The 17,240-nt window shown below is 36.6% G+C and overlaps 1 protein-coding gene across 1 annotated transcript in view; it reads right to left on the reverse strand.

Annotated features, from left to right (window-relative positions):
* Window positions 1–17,240, reverse strand: part of EFHB (EF-hand domain family member B) — a gene marked incomplete at its 5' end in the record, with an annotated part of 25,025 nt that continues 7,785 nt past the window's right edge. The window contains 11 exons of the mRNA XM_051610228.1: window positions 1–414; window positions 3,263–3,444; window positions 3,950–4,156; window positions 4,522–4,729; window positions 5,497–5,651; window positions 6,432–6,499; window positions 8,481–8,610; window positions 10,567–10,677; window positions 11,256–11,436; window positions 13,877–14,020; window positions 15,160–15,222. Coding sequence (XP_051466188.1) covers window positions 250–414; window positions 3,263–3,444; window positions 3,950–4,156; window positions 4,522–4,729; window positions 5,497–5,651; window positions 6,432–6,499; window positions 8,481–8,610; window positions 10,567–10,677; window positions 11,256–11,436; window positions 13,877–14,020; window positions 15,160–15,222 — 1,614 coding nt within the window. The remainder of the gene's footprint in view (window positions 415–3,262; window positions 3,445–3,949; window positions 4,157–4,521; window positions 4,730–5,496; window positions 5,652–6,431; window positions 6,500–8,480; window positions 8,611–10,566; window positions 10,678–11,255; window positions 11,437–13,876; window positions 14,021–15,159; window positions 15,223–17,240) is intronic.

The following is a 17,240-nucleotide window of genomic DNA, read 5'->3' on the forward strand; positions in this document are numbered from 1 at the left end:
TATAAGAAAAATATTTTAATTCCATTCACAAACATGTTCTATCCTCTTTTATTCCTATGGCTATCAGTTCCTACTAACTGCAAGGATAGCAGAAAGATCCATATATATGTGGTGAACCCACTATTCAGAAAGACAATAAACAGTGAATTCCAGTTCTGTAAACACACCTTATTTTAAAAGTTTATTGTATTTAGCATCAGAATTATGCCTGGTATCAATTTAAAGAAATGCAATGCCCAACTATTAGAATTAGCAGCTGGCTTTTGTGTGTGATGCATGTATTTCATTCAGTACATTCCTGATGCTTTCTACACAAACCTCTTCTTTCTGATGTTTCACACAGGCTTGTTTCCATATATCTTCAAACTTTTCAGCTGAAATGTTCATGCCAATGTTGCGGAGGATTTGTGCAATCTACAAAATACAATCCATGTAATTCTGGTCAGCATTTTCTTAAAACTGTACAGAGTCTGGCTTTTACATATAGTGCCAATCTCTGTTTGCCAAAGAACATTTTCCCACTCTTAAATAAAAACTACAGATCAAATACTGCATCCTTAACCAACGAAGCTACTATTTAAGTAAATCTCAGTCTTACTGGGATGAAAGCTGAGGTGTACAAATTGTCTTTTTTTAATAAAGTAATGTTGATGCAGCTTCAACATTGGAAAAGTCAAACACAGAAGATTCAGGGAAAAGTAAAATTATTATTTTTTAAAGCCCTAAGTCAAGTCCTGTTTATTCATTGTATTTTTACTATTTGCAGCTATTGACATAAATCAAATTATATCGTCTGCATTTCACAGTAAGAATAATATATGAAAGATCTTCAGCTGGTATAGGTAAGTGAGTGAAGTGACTAAAATGAGATGGTTCACATCAACTTAGGGTCTTACTATAGTTTTACACTGAAGTAATTCAGGAGAAATGTTTTTTTTTTCCTTATCCTCTTACTTGGATGTTTCCTGCTGCATGCCTCATTACACTGACCTTTTGATTCATTAGGGAAAGACAACTTTAGAAGAATATTGAAATGACTTGTGCTTTTGTTTCTATTAGCAAACCTTTGGCTTCCTCGGTTGTATTTGTGTGCACACGTGCTATATTTATGCTCTAGAGATTTTATGCATGCTTTGATAAAATAAACCTTTAACACAGTAAAATCAACCTTGTTTGTCATCTTTCTCTAAAACTCTGTTGTATAACTATGGGCCTGATCTACAGTGCAGCAAATCTGCAACTTCATCTTAGCCAATAAATCTATGACAGTTTATACCAGCTGAAATTACAGGAGGGTAACTTGGACTAAATTTTGTTTCTTTAAGCATAGGTGTTATTTCAGTTCAATCAATAATATGAATCATGAGGAAAACAAACTGGTTTTGATCCTTGTCTTCAACAAGCTAGTGAAATTTGAAAGTTAAACTAAAAGCAATATTCCATTACAAGATACTACTGCAGAAACCATAAAGAACTACATGCTCTCACAACTCAGTTTCACCTTATAAAAATACAGCTCTGTCCTGGCTCATCAACAGCCATAAAATAATCAGTGACTAAACCACAGACTACCAAGTGTGCAAATAGAGTTAAAAGCACCCTTACCTATTATCAGCATGATCATGCTGCATATAAATCACATGCTATTACTCAGTTACGCAACCTCTCTTCAATAGATTAGGATGCATTCCTATGAAGAAAGCAGTAGGCCCTAGAACTATTTTCTTCTTTTGTAACATGAAGCGTCACCTCATGAAACTGCTTCATAGTCAGAATGTGGATTCACTTCTACAAGCCTATACAAAAACTGGTAGCATTAAATGATTCTGGGTTTTCATATAATAATTTCATTAGCTATTACATGTTTGAAAATATCAATGCTCCGTATCAAAATAAATCAAAGACTATCACGAAAACACTTGCAGAAGTCCATTTCATCAATATAGGGTAATTTCACACACTGAGAAGTGGTTGTGCACTGAACTTTGTACAGCCTGTATAGTCTACAATGAAGTACAATATCTCAGGCCACATTATAACTTCAGAGAAGAGTTCTATCTTGTTCTTGACAGATATAAAGAGCTTCTCAATGAAGCATGAATTCTATTTAGTGCTACCTATATTCTGCATGCCACTAATTAGCAATATTCTTTTCTGTAAAATATATATGCAAGTTCCAGATCCACTTTCAAATGTGACTGAATGACTCATAGAAAGGGAGAGGTTGTCAAGGCTTCTTTTTTCATTTTAGGTAAGAATTTCATATTTTGTTACAACTGTCTCATAAATTGTATTTCAGGGAATGAAGTTATCTGTTAATAGTTTTTTCACTAGAAAATGTATACAAATGTAGAACCAAAAAAGCAAACAATACTGGAGAAGGAGAAAAGTTTTTCTAGTATTTAATTGGAAGGAACTCTGGACTGTGAGATAAGAGAGTGGTAGCAGCCCCCAGAGATATCAGATGGAAAACTGTCCCCAGTTAAGTCCCTATAGTTTCATGCCCTATCTTTATCTTCAGAAATACGAGATGGGACAGCACTACTGAGTGACTCCCTATATCCTCATCAACGTACTTTGCAGATGCGAGCCTATGACCCTGACTCAGCAGAGAAATCAAAAGGTATATTCAAGCAGTTTGCCGAATTTGCTATTAGCAAAACCTGCAAGCTTGTTTGTGGAGAGACAACCTGGGTACAATTTTTCACAGAATATATCTCTGTGATAGAAACTAGTTTCACATACCTGTGAAAATCTTCTGTGGGGCTTTTAAAGACATACTCATAGAATATAACATAGGTCAGAAGAGATCTCTGGACATCATCCATCCAACCACATCAAAGCATGGCCAACTTTACCATTAGACTATGTTGATTGGGACCTTGGTCAGCAATTTGAATATGTCCAAGAATGGATATTTCACAGATGCTCTGCCCTTCTCACATCACATAAATGATAAATTAGACTCCTAGATTAATTAACCCTATATTAATTACCAGCCCTCATTTGACATAGCATTGGAGCATGTGAGTAGCAACAACCTGATATACTTCCTTACATTACTGATTGAAGTTGCATCTCAATAAAATATCTACCACCTTTATGAATTATTTTGAATGTGAAGAGTACATATTTTTCAGATCATTGAATAGAGAAGAAGATAAGTTGCAACAACTTTTACAGCCTGATTATTTGATGAATTTCCATTCCCATATGGCTGGAGGTACATCTTGGAAGAACAGTCTGAAGAAATGCACTATACCTCTGCCTTTGGTCTTGTTTTAAAAAGGTCTCTTTCACACACTCCCTTTTGACCGAAGATAGAAGGGAATAATAATGCATAAGCATTGGCCTCATCACCATAATTAGTTCTGTCATTGATGCCGCGAATTTGAGGAGCAGGAATATCTGAACGAACAGTTGGAACACCACACACTCGATAACCTGGGGAAATCAACCAACAGGTAGCATGGAGAATCCTCATTTACCCAAGTAAGAGAAAACATTTTGTATTAAATAAGAACAAAATTGATACTTCATCTCACATAGGTTTAAGAAGTTACAAAATTTTCTTCCTCATCTCTTTTTTCATATTTTAAGAATTCCTAGCTTCAGGTACCTCATGAAGCACAACTGGAAATCTTGCCATAATGCTCTAGTACTTATACAGTACTTCCAGCTGAAAACATTTATAGCTGATCCAAGATATTGTTCTCCTAAAATTACTATGATAATTTCTGAAAGACACCTCAGTTAACTTTCACCCTTTGAATGGATTAACCATGCCAAACATCTAAACCATGCCAACTTCCAAGCCACAACTCTAAACAAACTTAGTTTAGATTAAGTAATTTCCTATTGTACGTTAGTAGAACCTGTAGAAACATTTTTACACTTGTTCATGATTTTGTCTTAAATAATGCTCAGAAGTACAGTCCACTGTACTTACAGGTTGTTGGGAGACCACCAACTACAGAATTATACTGAGAAGAACTTGTCTGATAATTTGCAAACATATGACTTTTTGGTCTTGTAAGTGTTTTTGGTGTCTTTTCTGAACTTCCTGGTTCTTTTAACACAAGATCTTCCTGCTTCAGCAGTGGCTCCTCATTTATCTTTGTGCTTTCAGGCAGAGCAGCAACATCTATTTTTTTGCCTATAAACAAAAGTTACAATGCAGACAGGATTTATTATCAGCACATTATAGACTAAGAGGTAAAAAATTCTGCTTGAATCCTTGAAAAATATAAAGTAGGTGACAAAGTTAATCTGTATTTCTGAAATTATTATAAGAGATTTTTTTACTTTCTCCCCATTTGTGGGACATTCTCAACATGCAACACAGAATTCCAGGGTCCTGAAATACATTTGTATCTGAGGTTCTGCTGGTGGCAGGCAAGGACAAAATGCACTTTCTAAACCCTAGCCTTCTAAAGCACCTAGTTTACAACAGCAATGTCCTTTCAACAGCTGTTTTAGAACAAGACCATCTCCACAATTTCACAGTATTAAGTCACCTACCTTTTATTATTATTTTTTCTTCAAACTCTTTAACAGCCATTTTGTCTTTCCAGTTCAGAAAGTTTGCTAACTCCAGGTAATTAATCAGACCATCTTTATCCAAATCACAACAGTCAAATAACGAATCCAAGAGCTCATCATCTAGATTCAAATTAAGCTGAAAACAGGACTTGCGTAGATTGTCCTTGTCTATCATCCCATCTCTATTCTATTATAAAAAAAATAAAAGTTTTTATAACAGCCGTTATAAGAAAGCTCCACCAAAAGGAACACATACACATGCTTATGTATACATATAAGTGCATGCACCAGCAGGCATACCATTTAAGAAGAGTAACATTTCTGAGTAATTCAGATACTAAAAATTGGAATATAAAAGTATGAATAAACAATTTTCAAATTAAATAATGCAGTGATTTGAGAGTAAAAGAGTGTGACAGGGTATAACAACAAGATAACAATCTAATCACAAATGTTGAGACAAAGCTAAGATTTACTTTGAAAGTAAGGTATCAATCACTCTGTACACATTCCAATTCATGTTATATATTAAATGTTTAGGGTTTTGTTGTGGTTTTTTTCAGAGAGAAAAAAAGAAAATATCTGAAATTCTGATGCTTGGTGACTCAGTCAGAAAGTACAGCTTGGAAGAAAATATGAACATAGTCTCTTCAGCCATTTTTATTTTAAGAATACCAAATTTTGAAGAGAAAAAAATGCTAATATTTCTGCTCACATGTCCCTTGCTCTCTCTTAACTTGGCTATTCTAAGGACTGTAGTGAAAGGCTCCAAATACTCTTGTCCATAGCATATCACAGTAAATCCAACATACAGTAACTATGAAGTTACCTGGTCTTTAGTCTTCACCTATACGTGCCTTGAAATGCTTGTGTTTCTTCATGTCTGTATCTTCATAGCACAGGAGCACTAATGTCACACATTCCACTACATTTACACTTTTTCAAAGCACTGACCTTATCATAATGCCTGAATACTTCTAGTAAGATGTCAAAATTATTGTAGTTAGCGTTCTTCAAACTCTGCCGAACTGTAGTCAAGACAGCTTTCTCTTTGCCCTTTCCATGGAGGAACTCATATGGAACCCACCAGTGAAGTAGATCACCAACTCCTATAAAAATAAACATTTCCTCCATCAGTTGCATGTATACAGACAATGGACATTTTTCAAAAATGTCTTACAGTCTTAAGAAAAAGGACGATTTTGGTTCTGAGATGCTGATTTTCAGCATGTATAAAAGCTTACGCAGAATTTCAGAATGCCTTCTCTAGTACTGACTATTAAAGAACCTAGAGCCACTTACTTTTTTTGCTGCCTAACTACTCACTGTATCCCCTAGTTATTAAACATGTTAAATCACCATCAATGCCAACACTGACTATTTGAGCTGACTAGCTTTCAAAATTTTGTCACAATGAAAATTAATATTTGTTTTCTTTTCATTCTGTTTTCTGTCTCTCTGTTACTTAAAAAAATATTATTCTTATTTATTGCTTGTTATTTTTACTCTTTTTATAGAAGTGCTGGAAAAATCGTTGAGGGGAAAGATACATAATTGATTTAAATAATAATTTCAACTTTTTCACTTAGATGTCAATATGAGTTTTCTGCTTTTTCTCAATTTGTTTACATTCAGATACAAAGGCTTAAAAAATAACCAACCCAACCCAACCCAATCATGCAAAAATTACAGCTTCCTAATTTCTTACATTCACTGGCTTCCCGCTAGCAACTTCAATTCTTCTCAAATTTTCCCTCAGAAAAATTACTGTTACATTTTTGTTCCTTGCCTCTAAGATGTTAGGAAAATTTTATACTACACAAACAATAGTACTTACTGCAGCATAGTTCCATCAACAAGCTAAGATTTTATTCTGCCCCTGAACTTACCATATTCATCTCGACGCACCAACATTCCAAATGTATGGACTGGGGGAACATTCTTAGTTTCTCTTATACTGTCAAGAAGCACATTTCTTTGTTATTTGTCAAATAGTTTATTAACAGAGGAAAAATATTTTATGTTAAAACACTTTTTTTTTCTTGAGAGAATGATAGAAATGAGTGAGAAAAAGTCCTTATAACATACAAATCAAATAATAGGAACATTTAGGACAAACCAGATCTCCAACTGAAACTCCAAATATGTCTCCAAATAAACTACTTTTGGCTAAAGTGGAAAAATTTAATCACATCTCTGCTTTTTCATATGCAGTTTTGTGTTTGCAACCAAGCCAATATGCATCTGAAAAACCTGGCCTAGTTTTATTTACCAGCAAATTAAGATACCGTTGGTGACATCAAAGAACTGTTGATTTCTTTATTTGAAAAAGATGCAATGTTAACTTTATGTTTAATAATTAAAATTGTACAGGAATCAGATATCTCCACCAAAACTGAAAAGAGAATCAGTGGTTTGTTCTAACATACAAAACAAACAAACCACAGAGATGGAAGCACTGTAACCTAAAAAATGCTGTGTGTATTTTTATCTTTTTCATATTATACATACAGTGTGGATGGTGTAAAATTTACTAAATAAAAACAGGTTAGTTTGTGTCTGTCTTGTAATATTAGTTCTGGATTTGAGCAACCCATATTCCCTGACTGATCATATTGCTTTATGCTGCTCACTCTCCAGTTCTATTTCACAATAAGCTAGGACACAGTGAAGGGGAGAGGAGAAACTGGCTCACATTTCTGTTCACTCCCTACAGGTACTATGGGCTTTGTTCTGCAGAGTCACTTAAGTTTATTATCTTGAGCTTAAAACTAAATTTTGCTACCAAAGTCAATAATGTTGTTTGTGAGTCTTCAGATAAAATTCTGCAGAAACCTAGAGCACCTGCAAAGACAAGTCTTTGTATGCATGGAGGAACCCTAGACTTGTAGCACAGCTGGATCCTGACCACTCTGTACTTCAGGAACAGTGTAGCCCTTCATAAGACCTGTTTTGTAAAATTAAAAAGCTCTTCCAAATCACCGGTTTATGAAGCACTGTAATGATTTGACTGATACACGTTGCTAGAAAGTTACACAATTAAATTCCATGTCCTTTTCCAAGGAAGTAATAAGGTGAGAATACAGGTTACTTAACAAAGATTATTAAAAAATAGTGTCAGGATAAGTAAAATGATCAAATCCCCAAACAATAGGTGAAACATTCAGTTTTTTCAAACCTCCCTAACTGCAACAGACAGGGAAAAAATTAAGCATTACAGTGTGCTTGTAATTTGATTGGTGCAAATTTGATCAATTCAGATATAGACCAGTAAGACTTAACATACAATACACAAAATACAGACCTCACTAGTAACTTGGGTACTTTTCAGCCTAATTAGAGCAAGTAGAAAGTCCCCATCTGTAACTGAATACTGCAGTGGAAGGGTTGAGTGCGCAGGTATAGTTTTTATCCAATACAGAAAAAGATACTGGATACTGGGCAAAAGTGAGTTAATTTTGTTATTAGAAAGTACCTTTGTTCATTTGTGGATCAAGGACTTTTCCCAACTGAGGTAGAATTTTTTCCTTGAAATCATCACTTTCTTTTGATACTGCTCTCATTCTACAAGTTATATCTCTCACACAGATTTGTTTAACAATATTAAACAATTTTTCAATAATATTACAAAACATTATTATGTATTAGAAGGAAAAAACAACTCCTCTGCAAGACAAACGCAAATTTAGTAACTGAAAAATCCTGCTTTTTAAAATCAAAGGTGTCTTCAAGTAATTCTAGAGATATGTCAAGTGCTGTTATCCTACCGTAGAACTGGTCTGGATAAACTATTCTAAAAATTACTCCTTTCATTTTCTATTCAGTTCAGTAAAGCTAAGGATGGGATTGTGAGATGCAAAAATTACCTTCAAATATTAAGACTCGTTCTTCTTAAGAAATCATACCACCAATTAAATAGTTAACTCATTGCAACTTACGATTGCAGATCACAGGGCCAATGGAAGCATTTGGCTGTATTTCGCCCATGGTTACAGTGAGGAGTTGGTAACCCATAAAGAGAAGACTTGCTGAAGTATCGCGAGTCATACTTCCTATTTATTGGTTCCCCTGTGAAAAAATTAAGGGTCTCAACTTTCCACCTCAGGAAGGAAAATGTATTAAATATCCTCATTCTTAAGAATTAAGAAACAGAAGTAAAAAACTAATTAACAATTCTGTTTATTTAAAGATAACTACTTTTCTTTTTTCATGTTTATTAAATAGTTAGGAATAACCTCATTGTTGAAAATTAAGATAAAAGGCAAAATAAAAAGCAAAAACTGTTCCAGTGGTAAAATATCCTACAGGATATCCTATTCTGCCTGACTAAAGACAAGCCAAACAATTAATGAAAAAATGTGAGGTAGCCTGAGGGTCATGCAAAAAAACCAGTTTATAATGTCGCTACTTGAGCGTAGTTGTGTACCATTTAATTTACTATTTGTTGGGGTTTTTTTAAATGCTAAAAGAAAAAAATATTTTTGAGGTGTTGCATTTTCAAATATACTCTTGTTATGTTTACTTCAGTGGAAATGTTGCCACTGACTTCATTGTAAAGAAGATATTACCCTACTTGCTCATGAATCTATTAATCCAGTCTTGCCTATAAAATTAAGTTTCCCTTACAAGAATATCACATAAATACTGTATGTACATGAGCTGCAACCATGTTTCTTGTTACAGAAAAAAATGTCATTATGTTTCTTCAAGCTCTTTTCAATCAACTTTTGAAAATAATGGCAATTAGACCTTTCAAAAAATATTATTCCCTGTGCGCTTTCTAATAAGAACTTTCTCTGGCTGTATGGGAGCATAGAATTTTTATGTTGTTGCTCAAAACCAGGACACTTAATTGACTTTTTTTTTCTCTGTGTGTTTGTTTTTGGCTTGGCCTCTCCATGACCTTGTGCACTGTAGTTGCAAGGGAGACAGAAAGTGAAAATAATTACTTCAACCAAAACACCTAAGAGAGGCAGGAAATAGGGGAAATAAAATTACAAGTTTGGCCAATTCATACCAATAGTACTCGTAGTAGGACTTCTCAGTAAGAGAACACAGTACTATAATTTCACTTCTACATAAGTGCCTCTATATAACATTTACATTATTACAATTCAAATATCTGGAGTTTCTTACATGTTTGGACTACACCTACAAAACTGTTGGTACTAGCGCAATGTGCAATTTTGTTAAAATACTAGTCTTACAGAGCAGCAATTTAAGTCTCAGCCTAAGTGCAAACAATAGAACTTTGAAAAATAGAAGTGGCTGCAAAAGTAATACATGTACTGCATTTCAGAGTGCTAGTTTTCACTCTGTTCCTGTGCAGCACTATGAGATAAAGGGTAGCGATCCTTGAGCAAACCACTTCATGTAAGTACAGTCCCCAGAGGCTGAAGCAGTGACGGTACAGCATACTGGAAGGGCAGAGACAGGGGCTGTGGGACAGACACACAGGCAGGATGCTGTAGGCTAGGGAACCTCCATTTCAGAGATCCAGTCAGCAGCCTGAAATTCTTTGTAACCAGAGCTTGACGATGAGCTCCCCATCAGAAAGTCTAGTTGCCCCAAAATTGTTTGGTTCCTGATAAATAAGAGGAACCAGAGGTGAAAGTACAGGCATAGGTTGGGCTCACAATCTTTGGCTTTAAGCCTGAGATTCCTCTCAGTGGCAGAGACAGTGCCGAACTCAGTAAGCAATGAGGGCATCTATGAGTTTCTAGTTTCCTGGTAATACTTTGCTTTTCAAGTAGCACCCCAAATACGTCAGGCTTCCACTTCCCTCAGTAAGTTCTTATACTGACTAATACACCCACTACAAAGTGATCTACAGTTCTAAAAACAGGACATGCTTTCTCAGTTGCATGTATTTTTTTCACATCATTACTTTTAAAAAGAATGTATATTATATTAACACAGTAATAAAAAATAATTGTTGATATTGCAAAAAAGAGTATACATAGTATAAATTACCTTTATTTATATTAGAACTTTTTATGTTTTCTTGTCAGCCTTTGAACTTACCTGCATAATAATCATTGTGTGACACAACATAGAGATCATGCCCTTCTCTGTCTTCATTATCCAGTTCCTCAAAAGTTTTTGGTGGATTTATAAGCTCTCCAGCTGGTGAACCTGGAAAGTAAGGAATAATACTGCTGGGAGAGGTAAAGGGTTGGGTGTTTTGTTTGGTTAGTTCTTAATTTTAAACAATATCTTGCTACAGAAGATGCTAATACTGTGGAAGAATGATAGTTTTTACCACATTTCTAGTCAATCTATAGGAATCTTACAGCATGGGGCTAGGGGGAAAAAACAAATCACAGAAGCTGAGATGAACATAACTGTTGCAGGAGAGCTACATGGTCAACACATACATGATTTGCTCCAATCTATGGAGGAGAGACTCACAAGTCAAGGTAATAACATTTCTTAGCCCCATTAGAACACTTCAGAAAAGGAAGGTGTCTGCTAAACTGTTCTCCAGGGAAATCTACAAAGACAGACCCAAAAGCCCTAACAGTTACCATTCTCAGTTGCTCCCTTCCTCATGGTAACTAAAAAATACTAGTACATTTTAATGTATTTCAATAACTGCTATACTGACAACTTTTCTATTAAACTGGAATTGTTGGAAACATAGAATATGTGCTAGATGCTAAAATGCAGATTATCATGTATTTAGAATATGTTTTAATGCTAAATTTTCCTACCTTGGATGATTTTTGTTCCAAATGTAGTATTAGTTATATCCAAGCCCTCAGGTAACATAGAAGATTGATCATGTGATCTGCCCAAGGGTGCTGTTCTATTACTAAAGTAGATTGCCTCTTTTTTGTCTTGCATTATTTGTTGAAAATTAGTTTTAGGAAGTGGATTTATGATTGAAGCTACCTAAAGACATCACAAACAACACAAGAGGCATGAAAACTTGCAAAATTTAATCATTCACACAGCAATCTAGCCATCCCCTCACCAATGCATGTACAAAAGTTTGATCACAAGTGTTCTGAGATCTTATATGATTACACTGACATAATTTTGTTTACAACTATGAAAAAAAATACTGTATTTTGAAAGAAGACCACTAATAATCAATGCTATGCAAAATCTCCAGCTAAATAAAATACATATTATGAGACATCACTTTTTAATTTTATGCAAGTTTTTCCACTTGTTAATTTATACATTTTCAGACTGCAGCCTTTCTGTGCTTATCATATATTAGAAACAATATTCAAATTATAATATGACCAAAACTTCAGTTTGAAAAGTTGTAACATCTTTGGAATGAAGTCTCATGGTACTTATGATTAAAAACATATTTTGTCTAACAGTTAAGACTAACCATTCTCTCAAAGCTACTCTCAATTCTGCCAATGCATAATTTAAAAATAATAATTCAAGATAAATATTAATACTGCATTCTAAACAGTCATACCAACAGAAGTTACTTCAGCAGTGTTTTCAAAGCTTAGCACTAGCTTGGACATTTTTTTTCCTCAGTGTACACACTGGGCTTGGATGAATAGAAGTTACTTGTAAAATTAGGTCAACTTCAAGGCAAAAAAAAAAATTTCCTTTTACTTTTTTTTTTTTTTTTTCTTCAGTGAACACTCATTTAAGCAGCACACTTACTGAAACTAGCAGCAAGTTTTCCAGCCAGTGGACTGATAATGCCTGGATGTTTATAGTTGCTGCTGAGAGACCCAGGACACTCTGCTCTGTTTGTCAGATTTTCTACTTCAGACACTTCTAAAGCAGAAGATTCATATCTGCAACCCTTCCATAGGGAGGAGCGGACTAGACAGATGGCAAAACTGGCCAACCAAAGTATTACATCCTTATGTTTATGTAGGACTTGATATATTACAGGGATCACGGAACTCAAGGCCCTTTTTCCTCTTTCTTCTTCCCTTCTCTTCCGTCCATGGCTGGCATCTGGGGAGGACTCTGTCTATCCATCACTGTTGATCCCTAGGCCTGTGCACTCCTGACCCTCATAACTCTCCTCTCAGCTCCTGTCTGCTCTGCTGCTCTCTCTGGCAGCTCCGGGACTTTTCAGGACTGCTCACAGCTCAGGAGATGCCGTGGGAGTTGTTGAGGTGGGGGGAGGCGACAGGGGTGTTGCACATTCCTGCATATACTTGTATATATTTGTACATATTTTCTTTTTCATTAGTATTTAATTAAAGCTGTCTAGGTTAGTTTTCAATCCAGAAAGTCTCTCTTCTTATTCTCTCTCTCCTTTCCCTATCTGGATGGGAGGGGGAGGGGATCAAGAGCATTATTGCTACTCATTTAATTGTAAATCCTGAGTCAAATCGTGACAGTCGCAAATACAATTGATCCAAATCCGTGCTTAGAGAACTTGGTAAGATTCCGACTCTTCCTCCAGATAACATTTAGTTAATACTGCAAGATGAAGCAGTCTTGAACAGACAGTATAGGCTAAAGAAATCGATCCATTCAACATACAACTTTTGAAAAGGGACACCAAGAGCCTGATTTGTTTTCATTATGGATATGCCTAATAAATGCCGTACTCAACACCCTGTAGTATCAGAACTTATGTGATTAAACCTGAAGACCTTTTCTGAGACCTGAACTCCTCTTTGCCTCAACATCTCCATTTGTAAAATTGAAAAAAATTTACAAGCCCAGCTGATCATAAAAGCTGCTCAAAAGGCTGATGCATACAAGCCCCAGTGCATCATAAAAGTGTATTTTACTAAAACAACTGTTATTTTTAGATATTTGAAAAATAATTATGTTATTAAATCACCAATTTTCTCTTCCGTTTGAGTATAGATTACAAAAATAATTTCTGAAGTAAAGAATACACATAAAGTAGTCTGACATAACCAGAACCACTTTTTAGCTAACAAAATAAGCTTCAACCCAAAGGTAAAAAAGAATACGTAAGAATTACACTAAACTATAAGCACATTCTCAGATAGCAGTTCTCTTGCTAAGAGCTCAACACGTTTTACTTCTGTAACCAGTAAAGAAAGCAGCAAAATTTGTGGGTAGAAGATTGTTCATTAGCTTAAGTGTTGAAACGGAATTTATAATTCAGTAGTCATTGCAAAAGTTAAGTCACTGTTAAGATAAAAATCACTGGACTTCAAGTGTTTTCCTATTTCAATCATGCTAGTTAAACTCTATGAATTGATCTCAGGATTCAGATAATCCACAACAATGGTAAAATGCTGTCATGTAAATCACTCAGCTGTGTACCTTTACCCCTGACTATGAAGAAATCAGTTGCTCTTATTAAGGACATTCTTAAGTAGTCCATTCTTAAACAAAAGTAAATGAGTCACATTCTTACAGCGAATGAAGAATATGTTGCTTTGCCATGTGTCAAGTGAGATGCAATGTCAGGATCATCTGCTCTGCCGTAGAATATTTTTTTAACACCAGGAGCTGGATTTGTTGTATTTCGAAACTTTTGCACAATAGTTGGAGTAATGGGCTATATATAAAACAAAGTAAAAAAAAAAAAAAAAAATTACACCAGATAATCACAAAATATTAAAGAGAAGAAAATGTACTACAGCAACTTCAGTGTGATCTCAGAGGGAAGAACAAAATATGAGGATATTTTGGGTTTTAACACATGCATGCATTTCTGCAAATGCCAGTATTCTGAGGATAAGGTCAACATAGCCCAGTCTAAATTTTAACAAACCCACAACAGACACAATGAGAGAGTTGCTAAGTTCCAACAATCTGGTTCCATCTTTAAGACTGATAACAGCTTATTCAGGTATACTTCATGAAAAGCAGATGTTAACCTGATTCACAGCAATTCCACCATCAATGAAGCCTTTTCAGAAACTATTTTAACCACAGTTTGGGGTTTTTTAATTACCCATTTAAAGGCAGGGCTGCTATTTAAGAGATCAGTTTTTGTGTCAGCACCCTCTGACTCTTCAGGGCCATGGGGAAGGGCCTCTGGGAAGCATGATTCTGAAGGGCATCCACAGATAAAGGGCATCCACATCTCCATCAGAAGTAACTGTAGTTCCTAATATTAATCACTGTAACAGTATTATCAGAGAAAAACTGTCTAAACCAACTCTGTTTAGTCCCATCTTTGTAAAACATGAAGACCAAAAAAGAACTGACAGAAGTGTTTTACAATCCTACCGACTATTCTCTATGATCCCACGCGACAGAAATTAACATTGAAAAAAAAATCAGTATTTTCTGAAGAGAAAGGATGTAGAAAAATTACCAAGATTTTCACTGATTTTCTTTTTAGGGCCTGTCTCAAAGCACAATCACTAACGAGAACTCAGAATCACAGAATCATAAAAAGGCTTGGGTCAGAAGGGACCTTAAAGACCATCTAGTTCTAAACCCCCTGCCATGGGCTGGGACACCTTTCACTAGACGAGGCTGCTCTCTGGACAACCAGCTCGAGTCTCACTATCCTCACAGTGAAGAATTTCCTCCTCATGTCTCACCTAAATCTACCCTCTTTGAGTTTGAAACAGTTCCCGCTTGTCCTGTCCCTACGTGCCCTTATAAAAAGTCCCTCTCCAGCTTTCTTACAGGCCCCCTTCAGAACAAAAGTTTCACAAGGAGCAACTTTTAAAAGTAACTCACCCTGGGTAAAACCTCGGTGAGGCAACTGGCTGCTCTGTCACCTGTGGGAAGCAACTTTCCAGCCTAAATAAGAAAATGAAAAATTAAGGCACAACCAAAGCTCTTATACTAATAAACACAACTCGTCAAATAAGGATATGAGGAGATTGCATGAGATTGATGTCTAATTATCCCCGGGTGGGGGTAAAAAAAGGTGCCACAGGCACGTTTGGGAGGAGACGGGTGGGACTGCAGGAGATGCGCCAGCCTGGCCCACACGCTGCGCCTCCTTCAGCCTCTTCCCTCAGCCCGTGGCCAGGCCGCGGCTCCCAGAAGGAGCAGAGGGCGGGAGCCCTTCGGCGAAGGCACTCACGGGCGACAGTTCAGGAAACCTTTCGGTGAACTTCCCGTCATAGACGGGCCGCAGCTGCTCCGCCATGGCGGCGCGGGGCCGCAGCGGCCGTTGCCGCCGCTCGCGTGGCGAGGGCGGGGTCTGCGCCGCCACACCCGCCGCAGGCGGCGACGGGAGCGCCCGGGCGCGGCGGGGCCGCCCTCACAGCCCGGCGGGCCCGGCCCCGCAGCCCCCCCGCCCTCCCCGGCACTCTCCTCCCGCCACCGCCCTCGCACCTCCTGGAGAAAGCCAGGAAACACATTGCACTGAGGCTATTTCGTAACTGACACGATCTACGAAAACAATTACAGTCCCACTGCAGAGGTGGTATGTTTCTCAGACCCACGGTTGAAGCCCTTGGAAATGCACCAGCTTTTAGACAGGTGCGTTGTATCTTGAAAGTTTTACATGGTCAAAAGTCTGATAAAACTTTAAACCTTTATTAATTATTCTAATAAAAATACAGCGCCTTCCACAGATGTTGTCACATGTATAAACATACTAATACAATATTTTATACTGACTTTGTTCCTCTAGACAAAACTACATCTACACAATGGCACAGAGGTGGGTGAAAGAAGCCTGTCAACACTACCTTTACATCAGGACACATGAATGCTCTTACTATTTCTCTTAAATGAGTAAACATATCATATATCTAAACTACTGCATTTGGCTTATGGAAACAGATGTGGATTGTTTCAGAGAAGCAGCACGGCTAAGAGTGAACAACTTTCACTGCTGTTCAAAAGCCCCTCAGCTCTTACAAAAACTTTTACTTGCAGGTGACATTTAGTAAATTCTCCACTTCATCCCTGAAAACATCTAAATTTAATCACATCCTTCTCCATTCTCTATAGTCCTATGACGGCAAAACCAATTTTAGATAAACACACAGACCTTAACGGTAATTAATTAACAAACATTACCAGCTGTTGCCATTTTATTCTCAGCTCTGATGTGTTTGATAAGGATCTAAAATGAGGAAGCTAAATTAAAACTGAATTCTCAGGACCCTTTCCTACAAATAGAAGGTGAGAGGCTCAGGCAGCGATTGCTCTCAGATTACCAGGCCACTGGGCAGTAGGGATGGCCGACGACTTGCTCCAGCTGTCGAGAGGCCTTGACTCTACACGTCAGTACTATGATCAGCTTGCTTCTCACAGGTGAACATAGCTTAACCTTCTCCAGGTAACATACATTATCTTCAGCTATTATCTAACTATGGCCATTGCTGGTGTGCTTTTTCAAAAACTGTTTTTCTGCTGTACAACACTGCTAATAGAGAACATCCATGACCACCCAGGAACTGAAGAAGTTCTTAACATGTTTGGCTCACTTGTACTTCAGTCATTTGTGTTGTTACTTAAGAGTGCTCTTGCCTAATAAATAATTGTTGGTAGTTTAATAAATAAAAAAAATTATCGTTTACCTCTTGCCTTGTGATAAGTTCATCTGACAAATTTCTATCTAGTAAAGGCTAAATTGTGCTTCAAACTGGGTAAGGATAAAGCTTAAGAAGAGGAAATAATTTAGACAGAGGAATAGCAAAGCATAGCATCACAAAATTATATGGTAATAGCACAGCACAGAAAACTGGGACTTGAAAGTTTAGTCTTGTGTTTGTTTCATTTCTAGCTGTCTATATACCTGTGTTCAAGGTGTACATTCTGTTATTTCTGATTGATTTTATTTTTACATTGCTTTTTTT

The sequence above is a fragment of the Apus apus genome, chromosome 2 (assembly GCF_020740795.1).
Source record: "Apus apus isolate bApuApu2 chromosome 2, bApuApu2.pri.cur, whole genome shotgun sequence".
Classification (NCBI taxonomy): domain Eukaryota; kingdom Metazoa; phylum Chordata; class Aves; order Apodiformes; family Apodidae; genus Apus; species Apus apus.